At 37.2% G+C, this 14202-nt stretch overlaps 1 protein-coding gene across 7 annotated transcripts in view; it reads left to right on the forward strand.

Moving 5' to 3' along the window:
* The window catches only part of LOC121417179, a 52056-nt gene extending 38482 nt beyond the window's left edge, over positions 1-13574 (forward strand). For 6 of the 7 annotated variants that reach the window (XM_041610776.1, XM_041610773.1, XM_041610775.1 and 3 more), the window contains 10 exons: positions 433-450; positions 1398-1648; positions 2518-2865; positions 3177-3548; positions 4525-4690; positions 5737-5888; positions 6456-6824; positions 7480-7604; positions 10278-10451; positions 10993-13574. In XM_041610776.1, the coding sequence (XP_041466710.1) occupies positions 433-450; positions 1398-1648; positions 2518-2865; positions 3177-3548; positions 4525-4690; positions 5737-5888; positions 6456-6824; positions 7480-7604; positions 10278-10451; positions 10993-11839 (2822 nt within the window). In that variant the 3' untranslated portion in view covers positions 11840-13574. The remainder of the gene's footprint in view (positions 1-432; positions 451-1397; positions 1649-2517; positions 2866-3176; positions 3549-4524; positions 4691-5736; positions 5889-6455; positions 6825-7479; positions 7605-10277; positions 10452-10992) is intronic. The other variant, XM_041610774.1, reaches the window with a different exon arrangement.
* Positions 13575-14202: the final 628 nt, after the last annotated feature.

Consider the following 14202-nt stretch of genomic DNA (forward strand, 5'->3'; position numbering starts at 1 on the left):
TTCAACAGGTAGCATTTTTGATTGCACAATCTTATCTATTAACAATTTTAGCTATTTCATTGACATTTTTTCCTTCTTTTCTGTTGAGGTGAAAATGCATTTTGAAAATAGTATCTGCTTCTGCATTCTTCAATCAACAAATTTTCATTAAAAAATATGTTTTCTGAGCAACTACCACCTATATGAACTAACAATGTTGCTTGCATTTATGTGAAATCCAGAAACTTTTGTCCAAATGACACTTCTAATAACTGTGCTGATGGAAGCCTCATTTAAGCTTCATATGGGTTTTAGTGATTAAGGTGTCGTGAAATAGAATTTCTGGTTTTTACACTATTTTGTCTATTTTTCAAATAATATTTCACTTATGCTGTTGCTTTGCTGTTGACCTCTTCTGCTGTTTTCTTCATGCTTGCTCTTTGATCACTAAAGGCCAGCCTTATATAAGGGGTAAGTAATGGCTCACTAATATATTCTTCCATTTATCCCATTTCAAATGAAAGTCTGTGCTGTATTGTGATTTATATCGAATTGAAATTAAAGAGAAACATCACTTTAGTAGTTTGGACTAATAACTATTGATAGAAAACGATGATGTAGAGTGCTGAAAAAATGTCTTAATAATGTGAAAGCCTTTATAACTAGGTCTAGAAATCTCACTCAGCGGTTTAGTTATAGGCGACCGTTTCTTTTGTAGCTTTTTTTTCGAATACATAGCTGGGGGGATAAGGTGTAGCAGTAGCGAATTCGATCATCAGATGTAAAACGAAACAGACAAACCTTCTATGTCAAAGTCAGGATCGTATTACCGATCAATTATACCATATTGATAGTTGACCGTTGGTCCAGACAGAGTGATGATATAAGATTTAGAGTAAGAAGTATGTATTAGACAAAAAATTATAAACTTTTAGTTTAAGGATTCTGTAATCATAGATGTTTAAAGACAAGATGTAAGGCAAGCACTCCTCTTTGATGTACTCCAATACATAAAATTATGAAAATGTCATTTTGTTTTCAAAAGTTTTACTTCAAATTATATTTTTCTTTCATGAGGACATAAAAAGAATATGCCACCTGGGTTATGCTTTGATTACAGACCCAGCAAGATACGTACATGGGATAAAACCACAAATCCCTGATAATTATTAAGTACATAGCGTATGGGAACGTTGTCCTTGCCCCTTGTCATAATTTACTTAACCAGGTGCCAATTCAAAATTTACATGGTCTTAGGGATGTCAATTTAAAGTAGCCATAATTTTCTCATTGCTTGTACGATTTTTTTTTCAAACTATCCCCATTCTGTTTTTCTTAATTTTTTGTTTTTCCAACACATGTTATGACCAAGTTTGGATTCCCTTTTAACCTAAGCCCTCCTTTCATTTGCTAAACAGGTGTGTCTGTAAAGGAATACAACATGCGTAAACTCAATGAACTCCCTCATCATCTTCTACATGCCAGCCAACTTGACAAACTGAAGTCAGAGGTCTTGATCAACTATGAATGGACACTTGCCAAGCTCAGGGCTGTTTCTTTACGAGCCATCCAGGACGATCTGCAGAGCGCCCTCACGGTTCATCCCGATGATTTGGAACTACGACTGATGAGTAGCACTCTTCATCTTTCAACCAATGCTTTACTCAAGGTAATAAGAATTGAAGAATTCCCAACCCCATAGATGAGAAATGCATGACATTGTAAGTAATTGATGATACGACTTCTGTCACATTTCCAATATCTAATCAATAGTTGATTTTTTATATTTTTTTATTGATTTTTTTCATTTTTTTCTTTCCATTTTTCACATACAAATCAAAAATACATTAATACAATTACAAAAATGAACAAAAGTAATGACCTTACATTTGCAAAGATTTGGCAATTATACAAACAAAATACGATACTTATATCATTTTATAAAACTTAACATTCTTAAAACCATGGGTATTCGTGTGTATGTAAACAAAAAGATTTACAGGAAGCACGACTGGTATTATGTTTACACATCAGTCCAACTTTCTTTAGAAAGTATTACTCATTCTTCTTCCAGCTAAATCAATGATGCTCTATCACTTGATGGGTATCTTATTCACATCATCTCCTTTTCTTATTAAAAGGCTCACTACTTGATTCAGAGTTAAGTTATGATGTATGGATTGCTTTGGCCAAGTTCTGAATGCTGACCAGGTCAACGGATGAAAGGTTTCAACTAGCTATTATGAAAAGGGTTTTATGTCTGAGCTCCAGGCAGATCAGGCATAAAGTTTAATCCCCAATATATATTTTGAACTGCATTTTTCATCTCCTCTCCTGTCTTCCTCAATGCTGGTTCAAAAGTCAGGTGCGATCGATCCAATACTGCATAACAAAGTCTCGCTCCTTTCCTTGTGACTTCACGCATTGCAAACTTTGCCTTCCATTCCTAGGATATTTTGTTAGTGCAAGACACTAAATAACTGAACACTATATATGTCATTTATAAATTTCATTTTGTGTTATTTTTTTCTGTTATAGGATCCCAACCAACTTGCCTCCCAACTGGTTGGCCGGCTCCTTAACATCATCACCAACGACAAACCCATGTCAATTGGGGACCCTAAGAAGTACCCTACCATTGCTTCCATGCTCAACCAAGCGCAGCGGTCATCCACCCCTGCTCTTATTCCCTCTGTATCTTGCCTAGCCCAGCCTGGGGGCGTGCTCTATGACCTCCTGGCAGGTCACACAGAGGTCATCACTGCGGTGACGGTGTCAAGGTTGACTATAGCAGTGGCCGCTACGGCTTCGCGGGATGCGTCTGTGAAGCTTTGGGATTTGAAGAACAGGAAGGTCTTGAAGACCATAGAAGGAGTAGGAAAAGAGGTGAGCCTCACCAATATGTGTTAAAATGCCATCATGTTCTGCTAACTCAATCTTGGTATGTTTTCAATTGCCCATTGTTGGCTCATATTGAAGTAATGAGATGCCAAGGAAACCATGCGTAGAAGAAAAACAGATGCATATTTCCGTTTTGAATTCAAAATTTCCATGGAAGTTAGGATAATGGCAACCTTACAATTGTACTGATTATTTATGGGCCATGGGTCTAAAAATTTCTGTGACTTTGAGGAATATTCAACCTATTCAAGATTACCTGGACATTAATTACTCAATGGTTTACTTTCACTCTTCAGATTTCATCAATCAGGCTCTGCAAGAACGACACCATTGCCGTCACGGTGGAGTCCAGCCGTATCAAGTTCAACACCTTCAGCAACTGCACCTGCCTCCTGGAGGTCACCCAGTACATCGACCCGCCCGTCATCACAACCGCCAGTGAAAACGATGACCTGGTGGTGGCGCTGTTCACGGGGTCAAATGTCATGCGGACTTGGGATGTCTCAGGCGAGAGCATCAAGTCTTTGGTGGAGGTCGACATCGGGGGGCATGGGATACACAAAGATGAGTCTTTGAGTGTTTCCTTTAGTCCTTTCGGGGAGAGGGTGCTCTTTGCATACAGGAGCAGCAATACAGCCTCTGTTGTGAATGCACGAACAGGGAACAAGGTAAATCTATGTTCACATCTTTGCACGCTGGATTAGTTTGAGGGGATGATAATGACAATTGTTTCCATGTTATTTCATGAAGTTCAAGATATCCATATTGCACCATTGGTAATTATTATCATTATATAGATGTCATCCAAGAACTGTTGCCTTTTCGTTGCTTATCTAATTTGAAGGTAGGGGAGAAAACTAATTATTACGATTGTTGAATTTAATCGTATGTATGTGCAAAATTGCAACATCAGCTCACAAATGTTTAAGGAGCTGCATATTTGTCAATTTTAAACATTTGTGAAAAAGCACTGTCTGCTTTTTGGTACGTCCAAATTGATAGAGCTAGATCTTTTTTTCCATCATTTGATTAAATTTCAAATAAAGTCTGGATTTAATTGAGTGGTTATTAAATCTGTAAATTATTCAGCTTTCTAAAACCTTCCTTTTTCCTGTTTACTGGTGTAAATGAGAAATTCATCCTGCGATAATTTTCCTTTAGGTGGAAAAAGTTTGAATTAGTTTGAACTTTAACCAGATCTATTTAGAAGCTCAGAAATATATTTCCCATTTTGATTTATAGTAAAGGTTACATAAAAATCATTTGTAAAAAAAGCATTCTCCCATCACTCTGAATTGCAATAGGACTTATCTTGATATGTTAAAATTGAGATATCTTTAACATTTTTTATTTCATATTGATCTATTTAAAATAAAATCTGATCTCTTTATGATACTCCAGTTATCAGAACCTTACCCTTCTTTTCCTTGTGTATATTGGTATTTTAAGGACCAATGAGACGCCCACCTTATGATGATTGTGATAATGTCTCTCTGAATTATTCACCCTTAAGGCTATAGGTGGTTATTGTGTAATTAAATTCATCAACCAATCATACAAATCTTCCAGATTATGTCTCAACTCTGCTTGAAATTAAAATATCTGAATTTCCAAATTTTTATACAATAACCTCTCTCTGGATAGGTCCACAAGCTGTCTCCTCCCAAGCCTTCAGCCTCAATCACGGCCCTAGGTGTTTCCAAGGATTACTATGTGGTGGCTTGCCGGTATATGTTCCAGAAGGTGTCAGAGATCCATCAGCTAGAGCTGTTTGATATTAAGAATGGGGCCTACCTTCGGGCAGTAACAGGTAACAGATGTTGTTTTGGGGTATATCGGTATACCGGGTCAGAACATTTTTTTTAATACTTGGGGACTTGAAACTTGCTATTTTTCCAAACCAAGCAGTTAAAAAAATCAGGATTAATTTTTACTCCTAGTTTGAAAACAAAGGAATAATTCATATTGGGAATATATAATGAAGTACATCTCTTTCCAAGATGGTATGCAGCTCAATGCACTTTGGTCCAATATAGTACACAGTTCAAGATACATGTAGTTATGAATTATACACTCTTCATATTAATAGTATAGTTTTATGATCGTGGAGAGTCATGCATATATAGTTCTTCATTAATCAAAACATGAATAACTAACTTATGACTAGATTATATCGCTAGTAAGTGGATAATATGTACTTTAGTATACCGAGCTAGTTACAAGAAACTTACATTCAATTAGAAGTCAATTCCAGCTAATCCAAATTAATCATATGTCTTGCAATCATCAGCAAATTTTTAATTGATTGCAGATACCCTTGTATTAAAAAAAATGGAGATTGGTTTACTAGAGTTACAGTTGATTGCAAATGCTTTCTTGCATCACGGCATTCCTATTCTATCTCTGCTTTACCAGGATACACAAGTTTATCTATATTTGCTATTAATGTTTGCAATTGATCACAGATATTTTCTTTCATCAATACCTTCCTCTTGCTAATCTGGGCACTGTCTTACAAAGAGTTACGATTGATCCAATCAATCATAACTCTATGGAAATCTAACAATGTCACAATTTTTTCTTTGGGAGATTTGTCTCATATGTCCTTTGAAAACAAATAGAAGCATAGTAAATTGTCAAGAAAACAGATAATGTATAGAATATACATCATTTCTAGTAATTATTTTGAACAAACATGTATTTTAGATGTTGACGTTGCTGGCTTTCCATAGTTGCGATAGATCAGATCAATCGCAACTCTTTGTAAGACAGGCCCCAGCTTTTCCAGTTTGCGCAGGATGAGCTGTTTGTAATAAATTGAATATATATATTCTCCTCCATTCTCTGCTTTATCAGGTTGCACAACAGACATAGTGAATGAGTTGTACGTCAATCGTCTCGGGTCCCATGCTGTCTCTGTCTGCCCCAACCCACATACAAACACAACCACACTGGCAGTATGGAATCTAGAAACCGAAGACCATAAACATCTAGCAAAGCATGCACAGGTAGGCTCATCCTCTTTACTATTTGCCACTCTCTACCCAGGTGTAGTGAATGGCTGAATTCCTTGAATGCTTGAGCACCTGTTTAGGGTATCCGTGATCATCTAAATGCAGGGTGGATCGAGGGGGGGTGCCCCCTTTATCATGACAATAACTCATTGAACAAGCATGTTATGTTATTAAATCTAGGAAATTTCTTTCTGCGACCCCCTATTTGCATACTTGCCTATAATATAGCCAGTGGGAAGATCCTTAACTGACTATAACAAAAAGTTAGAACCACATTTCTTCTCTGTATGTCAATTCATTCTGTATAGCTTGTTGTTTTAAATGGGTAGTTTTTGCAACTGGACAACACTGGACTCTGGAGTGGAGGAGGGGGGTGGTGTAAAAATCTGGTTTAATTAGAATCCCACCTGAAAGACAATTTTTTTTAAAGGTACCTCAGTGAGACGGCCCTTTCCTATTGGCTACTGTACTAAATTTGAAAATCGAGAGGGAGACACATCCCAACCCGTACCCCTACGAGTTACTGTCAATGCCTCAATATTCATTTTGTATTTTATATAGATGTCCAAGCTTGGTGCATGCATGGATCTGTTATACTGCCTGACCGCGTCACAATCCAGCAAGTCCCTTCGCATCTGGAATATCAGCAAGAAAGTCAACGAGCGGGACGAGAATGCGAACAGGTCCAAGAAGAACCTCGGCGTGACCGGTCTTGTCCCCATGATCAACAACCCCCGTTACGTCGTGGCCAAGTCGGTCAAGAATGGCCCGCTGAGTGTGTGGAATGTCGTGAAGGGGAAGTGTGCAGGAAACGCAGTGAGGATCGAGCGAGGGCTTGTTGATTCTCATGACATTGTTCTCATCAGGAACCACAAGGTTGTTATCCTGTCGGATCTTGGAATGTCCAGTGTCAGTGAGAAGCCATCACAGGTCAGTATCTTGCAGGTTTACTTATAATGTCTTGATAGTTATGTCTTGATATTATTAGTTGTTAGGATATTCCATATGAGGTAGAGATAGTTTTCACTTATTCTTTGTAGGTTCAATTGTTTCAATATGTAATATCAAGGTATAGAATCTGCAGGTATTCGTTTTTGTCCCATTGCTTAAAAAGAATCTCAAGTAGGATCCCGAATCTCACTGTTGCAGATCTCACAGTTTTTGTCATTTTGAATTAAAGCACTAACCTATATATAACAATGACAAACTACCGTCATGTTATCATCTTGATTGTATTTCACATAGTGTAATCATCTTGCTAATCCTATGGATTATCAGAGAAATATAGCAATTGCAATCCCACTGCTGCCACAAAAAAGTTTGCGAAGAAGGAAATGCGATTGTAGAATGCATTGTAATTCTTATTTCATCATAGGAAGAATTGTCACCTTCATATTATGGGCCCTCTAGAATGGTAGTAATACAATGAGTGGCTGACTAGCTTGGTTAGAACTAAGATTCAGGGGCCATATGCACATTGTTTGACCCCTAAACTATTGTCTAGTTCGGCTTTATCCACTTATTGCAATCAATGATATTATGTTTGTTGAAAATGATCATTAATAATTTCTTTTGTCCATGACAGGTTTTTCAGACAGTATTCATGTATGATCTGGGCACCAAGAAGTACATTAGGAAGCTGACTGGAGTATTCATAGTACCCTCACCAGCACATGAATACAGACTGCTTGATGGGGAGCTCCTGCTAGGGTGAGAATTATGTTTCAACTTCCAAGGCAATTCACTAAAAGGATTCTGTCGATCGTTGACGAAATTTGTGTACAGGAGCCATGGAACGGTTTTGAAAGTGGTGGTGGGGAGCCGACTATGCAAAGAAATCACAATCAGCTGACATTTTTATGTTTTTGTAGATGCTTTTAGAAAAAAGTGGGGGCTGAAACCCATGATATAGAATGTCCTTTCCCTCTCAGTTGGTTACTAGTCTGCAGGCACAGACCCTTGCAATTTGCATTTTGTATAATGCAGAGTCTGAAGTAGCGAGACTAGATTATTCACTATGTTCTGTGGCTGGCTCAAACAGATAAAGAATTTGGAGATTGGTGTTTACTCTAGACATGCTATGCTGGTTGGATGTTGGTGTATTACACTCCTTACTGTCATATCATGAGGAGTACAACGAAATTCATACACTCAGACAAAAGAAATGAAAAACTCTTTTCTGATGTGAAAGTATATTAGTCTAGATGATCGGTGCAAAATAAAGCAAGAACAGTTCAGATTATGGTACAAGCATGAAATTTGGCTGACAGGTAGAGTAAATGGTACTGAGCATTTTTAGCGGAGGGTGCCAACCTGATCTCTCCTCGTATAGCAACCATTGCTAGGTAACTTATTGAACTTAGCAACCACCAGTACAGATGCAGTCAAAAAAAATTATCTGCATAACAATCGTCTGTAGGTAACAAACCTAATTTCGGTGTTCATAATTTCATTATTTTTTTTCATACTTTTTACTCATACATGACACAGCTAACACAGAAAAAAAATCATTACAGGGTCATTAAAGTGCTTACTATTCAACAATTATATAGGATCTCTCCTGTCCTGAAAATACGATTGGTCTTTTACATGATTATGTTTACATTAATCCCTAATCCAAATCCGTTGATCCAAATGGAAAAATGGAAAGGTTTTTACGTGATTTTTCTAAGATGCAACAAGTATTATTATGCCAGTGATATGGAGCCCCATACACATCGTTTTTGGAAATTTAGAACATATCATGCAGTAGTTTAATTTGTGCAAGGTTTTATGTCTCTGAGCATCTACCAGTATTAGTACCTCTTAACCCTATCTAGGCCGGGGTATTTTGGGAGTTCATATGGCCGGGGGAAGGGAGCTCCCAGGCCCCCCCCCTGAGATCTCGGCCGTCGACCGCACGATCGCGCCAAAAATTGGCACGCGTGTAGCCTAGGACATAATCTACAAAATTGTGTACTATTTTATTTCATGCAAATCGCTATTAAGTGATTATGCTAATTTATGCGTAAGTAGTATGCTAAATCATACTTTTTCCTCTAACTCCCTAAATAAAGCTCCAAATGTACTAATTTTTGGTATAGAAACTCTTTGTGGTGTTGTTAGCAAGTGTACATGAAAGAAATTGCAATGTCAAATAATTTTTTATGTATTATATTGTTTTTGCAATTTTTATGTATTTCTTTGTTTCTTTACCTTTTGTTTTTCATTGTTTTTCAGTGAAATTTGTTGGGGACTCTTCTGAGATCATAAAAAGCATAAAATAAATTCATTTACACCAGCAAAACTAAAAATAATTATACATTTATGAATTTTGGTTGAAAACACAATTTACATTGACTTCGTACATAAAACCACGTTTTTGAGCAATTTTGGTCTGACATGCACTTACATAATGTTGCGTAATTTCGGAACCACGTATCCGGGTCTCAAAAGGATTGCAAGACTTGAAAGTAAAAAGTCAGGGAGCGGCGCGGTCAAAAAATTTCACGCAGTGATAATATCGCGCTATTCGTTGAGGGCGGGGGCCTCCAAGGCCCCCCCCCCGGTCTAGATAGAGTTAAACACATTGATAATGTTACCATACGGCCTTTAACAATTGTTGCAGAAAATATGTTACTTAGCAACTAGTACTCATCATGGGTGGGTATACATTTGGTATACATGTTCCTGGGATGTTATGATTAATGTATTAGTGCTTAAATAGAAAAGATGTGGGGGCTCAAACACCCTATAAGTATTTGTTACTGAGGAAAAAAGTTACCTAGCAACCGCTGCTTTGGTGCTAATTGGGTCTACCAATGGAAACATTCATCACATAAGGAATGTATGGGCCAAAATTAATTTCTGAGCTCTTCTGAGTAAATTATAATGATCTGAACTATGATAAACAATTGTTGCTATTGATAAAGGTCCCTTAGCAACCGTTGCTATGAATGAATGGATCAATACTGCTGTGATACAAATAAATATGCTTTAGACTAAAATTCATGACATACTGCCTGTGAAACTGTTCCTCAAGCCCAATTAAGCTCAGTTACTAAGGTAAATATGTTACCTAGTAACCATTGCTATATTTGGTAAACTCACGTTGGCACCCCCTGCTAAAAATAATTATAATTTACTCTACCTTTGTGTACATTTTCATGCTTGTACCGTTTTCTGAACATTTTTTCACCAATCACCTAGACTATACATGTATATACAATAAAGCAATAACTGAACTTCAATCTCCCTTGCGTGAAAGATCTGCAAGGAACTTGTTCATTACTTTTCATCGATATAAGGACAGACCTTGTCTATTTTGAGTGATAGCTTGGTTTTGTTCACTTGTTAATCCTTTTGAGTTAGTAATCTTAATCAAGACATCTCTCCATTATTCAGGCTATCTGAGACGAGGGATCACTTCATTGCTTGGAACCTTGAATCGGGGCATATCAAGTTCCGGATCAAGACTGGATTCAAGACCGATCGTCTACAGAGAAAGAAGGAGGTAGAGGAACTCAGGTCTAAACTCAAGAGACAAAACACTGCAGAAATGATGCCATGGGAACGAAGGTAGGTTTCCCCTAAATCTTCATTCGTATTCCAACTCTGAACTTGGAAGCTGTAGTGCAACATAGCATTAAGCTGGTCACATCAAGTCTTGCTTATAAAAAGTAAAAAGAAATTGGGGGCATATTTTCTCAAGGAGAATGGTGACTTGGTGTCCCAACCCTTTTCCTCATGCCTAGCAATGTCTAAAGAGTGCTGAAGACCTAGACAAACATCTTGTCACCTTGCCGCCCCAGGCTGGCACAAGAACACACTATCCCTGAACGTAAAACATCAAATATAATGTCAAGTCTGCTTTGGGCTTTACTTCCCTACATACTACATATATATTGAAAGTTATTGACTGAACGATTTGATTTTTTTTACCAGAATTACTATCCACAAATTTGATATTCATATAACATTAGTTTCCACCAAAAATAACTTTGTTGGATTCTGGTAGGGGTATGGGGGATTATTCCGCTATGGTCTGAAATTGATACAGCTTTTCACTGTGAGGATTTTGTAAATGAGCCCTCTCTGTTTTGGTTTGTCATTCCTTTAGGTCAGAGAGTCAGGAGGAGAGACAGAAGAGGAAAGACATGGAGCTCGAGAAGGAAAGGAAGAGACTGGAAGATCTGAGAAAGGAGAAAGAGAACGCCATTCAGCAGTATTTAATGAGCAAGGATGAAAAGGTCTTGGTGTGTTCCTATTTTGGTCATCATCTCTGTGTCTTTAATGTAGAAACCCAGCAACATTTGCAGACTGTTGAGAATGAAAGCTCCATGCTGTATCTCTATGTTGCTGCTCTATCCCCCGAAGGGAAGTACCTCGCACACGTCAACTATGACGATAACGACAAGGTCAGTTATGTTACGGTGTGGAACCTTCACAAAGGTGAAGTCCGAAAGCGGTTGAAGCGAGAGCCAAATGTATGCTGCATTGGGATGAACGACAATGCGACACGGGTGCTGTTCGGGAATGAGCGGCATCAGTTGAAGGTGTGGGACATACAGAGAGGCAGGAGCACCTTACGCAGGCTGCGGACTTCAACTCAGTCTCTGCAGTTCACAACTAGCAGCAAGATCTTCATGATTGATGATGGGGCACGTGCTGTCATTGTTGCCAGTGACATCACCCTGTGGGACCTTGACCACGCTACGCAGCTTGCCATGTTTACCCCAGACCTGAGGATATCCTGCGTGGAGGTGGTGATGTCTGGACAGATGATTCTTCTAGGTCTCCAGGACTCATCAGATGTTGTCACCCTGAGACTGAAGGGCCGGGACATCAAGCCACCAGACTTTTTGACAGGTGATGCAGAAGGGAAGGAACTCTTTGGCGAGACCACTGGAGATACTTCCCCAGAAGATGAGGAAGAAGAGGAAGAGGAAGAGGAGGAAGATTATTAACTGTCACTTCCTCAGGAGCAGAGCTGGATGGGTAGAACGATCATCAAGAAGTCTTTGGTGAATCATTGCCACTCCTTAAAACTAAAGGGAGAAGTGGAAGAGGGGGGAAATGAATGGGATTTATTTTCAAATACTAGAGCTGTTATATCAACAGTACTGTAATAATCAAGAGTTTCTGGAAAAGCTGCATTGATACTTTCGCAGAGTGAAAGAAGGTTGGGCAAATGGTTTGTGATATATTTGAAATATATTTTGTAGTGTTGCTGCGATTAAGGAATTATGGTTCAGTAATATATTATCATTATTGAGGAGGATCAAAATCTTCAACACATGTCATACCGAACTGGACCTCTTAACATGCTTGTACCTATGAACATTGACAAACTAATTTTGAAATCAGTTTTAAACTTAGAAAAGTTTTAACTGATTTTCTTCAAAAATGGTCAGAAGTATCAAGTTCTACTGTCAGAAGAAAGGCTACTTTAGCTGTGAAGTTGGATTCACATGTCTTATAAGCCTATTTGACTTGACTTCTTTTTACTGGACATACAGAAAGACTTGATGTGAAATATGACCTTTTCCTCATATAAACGTTTGTTAGTTTATGATAGTTTTAACGATACACGTACCAATAAATGCACATTTCTATGATAACTTTCCGTGTATGGTGAAAAATTTATATTTTCCTTAATATTTTAATATTTTTCTTGCCAAATATCAGTTATTGGCCAGTTATGGAAGCTGAATTGGATAACTCATGACAATCACAGTTTCCAAAGTTTGGTTATATTTCTTGTAGCCGGACTTTAATATACCATTTGGTTTTTGTTTTACATGTGTCTCATGAGGCACATATTGCACAAAATTTGACTTTGCTATTATTAGTCAAAGTCATATTATGTTATTTTACCTTTCATGTTATCTTGATTTGGATTGTTTATGCCATTGTTTTATTTCATTCTATTATATTTTCTTACAGAAATTTACATTTTTTAGGCTCTATATCATATGATTTTCATGAAAATATAGTGAATTATAAAAAATAAGTCATTGATTAAACAATGAACATATTCATATGATTTACAACATATCCATTGATTATATTCTGACTTCTGATTTACCTTTATGCATAGCAGTTAGTGCATTTGTTTTTTGCACAATAGTTTTCATATTCATTGTTTTGTGCTCCATATTTATTACAATATATTCCAAAGGTAGACCCTTGAAAGCTCTATTTGCCAAGAAAATTCCATTCTCCTCAGATTTAGATTTCTTTTCTATTTAATGTTTATTAATTCTGCTGTGAAGAATTGAAATCCATTTTGTTCCTATTAACAAATATAAAAAACAGAAATGTTCCTATAACAAAAACTGCTACGTATTGCACACACAGAAAAAGAAAATTAACTAATTCTTATTGTTTACCTGATCCGCCACTTTGCTAATCCTTACTCAAAATGAATTTAAAATTGCGTGTCCGAGTGATAACTTATGTGTTGGCCTATAGAATGTTTACACCTCTCAAATCTTTACTTTTCATGTTGATAAGTTTTACATTTTGCTCTCGGATAAGAGCATACTAATCATGTTCATCACTATCCCGTGCAGTTTATCTTGTTGCCATATTGTACATGAATGTTATTTATATACTCAATTTCAACTGTATTTACCGTTGTATTCTTTTTATTCGTCATTCAATTGCCATAACTGAAATAAATATATTTGTATACATGAACTTGAGTTTTGATTTATTAATGCCCGATATCTTGTTCAAAACTTTCAGTATTCTTGGAACATTCTGCAAAGAAAGACTTCAGTGTTGATAACTTGAAAAAGCCAATCCAACCGAATTCTAAAGAATTACATGTATTTTTTTAAGTCTCATTCACTTTTATCACCAGTGATAAAAGTGAAAGAATCTTTACAAATCTTTGAAAAATATATAACGATCGTCACTCCTAAGTAATAACAAGATTTATGAAACGAGTCTCGACCCCCGGGGGATGTGTTTGGCATAGATGCGTCAATGTGCCGCTCTGATATCCCACTTTTGTTGAAAATGTTTAAACATTGGGTATTGTTTTGTGAAGGCAAATTCTCAAACATATACCCCCCCCCCCTTTGATCTTGAGTAATGACACAGTTTTTTGGCTTGTCAAAAAAAAAATTGTTCATGAAATTGCACATGACTACAAGCCGACTGGGAGAAAATCCTGAATAATAATTACCGTTTTTTGCCAAAATTACCCTTAATCCTATCTAGGCAAGGGGGTGGGGGACTCAACAATTTCCGCAATATTTTTGCTGGGCAAATGTTTTTGATCGTGCCGCTTGCTGACTTTTTACTTTCAAGTCTTGCGCAT

This window comes from Lytechinus variegatus, chromosome 6 (assembly GCF_018143015.1).
Source record: "Lytechinus variegatus isolate NC3 chromosome 6, Lvar_3.0, whole genome shotgun sequence".
NCBI lineage: Eukaryota > Metazoa > Echinodermata > Echinoidea > Temnopleuroida > Toxopneustidae > Lytechinus > Lytechinus variegatus.